The following is a 471-nucleotide window of genomic DNA, read 5'->3' as shown; positions in this document are numbered from 1 at the left end:
AATTTGTCTTCTAAAACTGATTTCACCATTTACACTCCCACGGGCGATTTCATAGGAATCGCTGGAGCTGCCGGCGCCTTTAACTGTCAAAAAGCCTGAACCAGAACTACTCCCAGAGGCCCTCTTGCCTGGCTTCACCTTTTCCCGCCCACTCGGCACACCCGCCGCGAGCCCCACCCACTTCGGTTTACGAGGGCCCACCCCTTCCTCACTCCTGCCGCGTGGTTGGTAGCTTAAAGTGTCCGTCGCGCTCAGGGGCGGGAAAAAGGGACTGACAGACGTGAAGACGGGCCAGTGTGAGCGGCGAGCGGGCCGTGCGTGCGTGCGTGCGTGGCGCGCTGGCCTGGAAGCGCTGGACCTGAGAGGTGTGCAGGCGGTTACAGTGGGAGGCTTCGGCAGCCATGGCTCCCAACGTTCCCGCGGCCGAGCCGGCCCCAGAGAGTCCTAAAGGCATCCGGGCCGTGCTGCTGG

The 471-nt window shown here is 62.6% G+C and overlaps 1 protein-coding gene across 1 annotated transcript in view; it reads left to right on the top strand.

The window, feature by feature from the left end:
• The first annotated feature begins 296 nt into the window (after positions 1-296).
• The window catches only part of AK2 (adenylate kinase 2), a 21,197-nt gene continuing 21,022 nt past the window's right edge, over positions 297-471 (top strand). The window contains exon 1 of the mRNA XM_014549492.1: positions 297-471. Within this exon, the coding sequence (XP_014404978.1) occupies positions 402-471 (70 nt within the window). The 5' untranslated portion in view covers positions 297-401.

The sequence above is a fragment of the Myotis brandtii genome, unplaced genomic scaffold, assembly GCF_000412655.1.
Source record: "Myotis brandtii unplaced genomic scaffold, ASM41265v1 scaffold555, whole genome shotgun sequence".
Taxonomy (NCBI): domain Eukaryota; kingdom Metazoa; phylum Chordata; class Mammalia; order Chiroptera; family Vespertilionidae; genus Myotis; species Myotis brandtii.
This window is presented reverse-complemented; position numbering and strand designations above follow the sequence as displayed.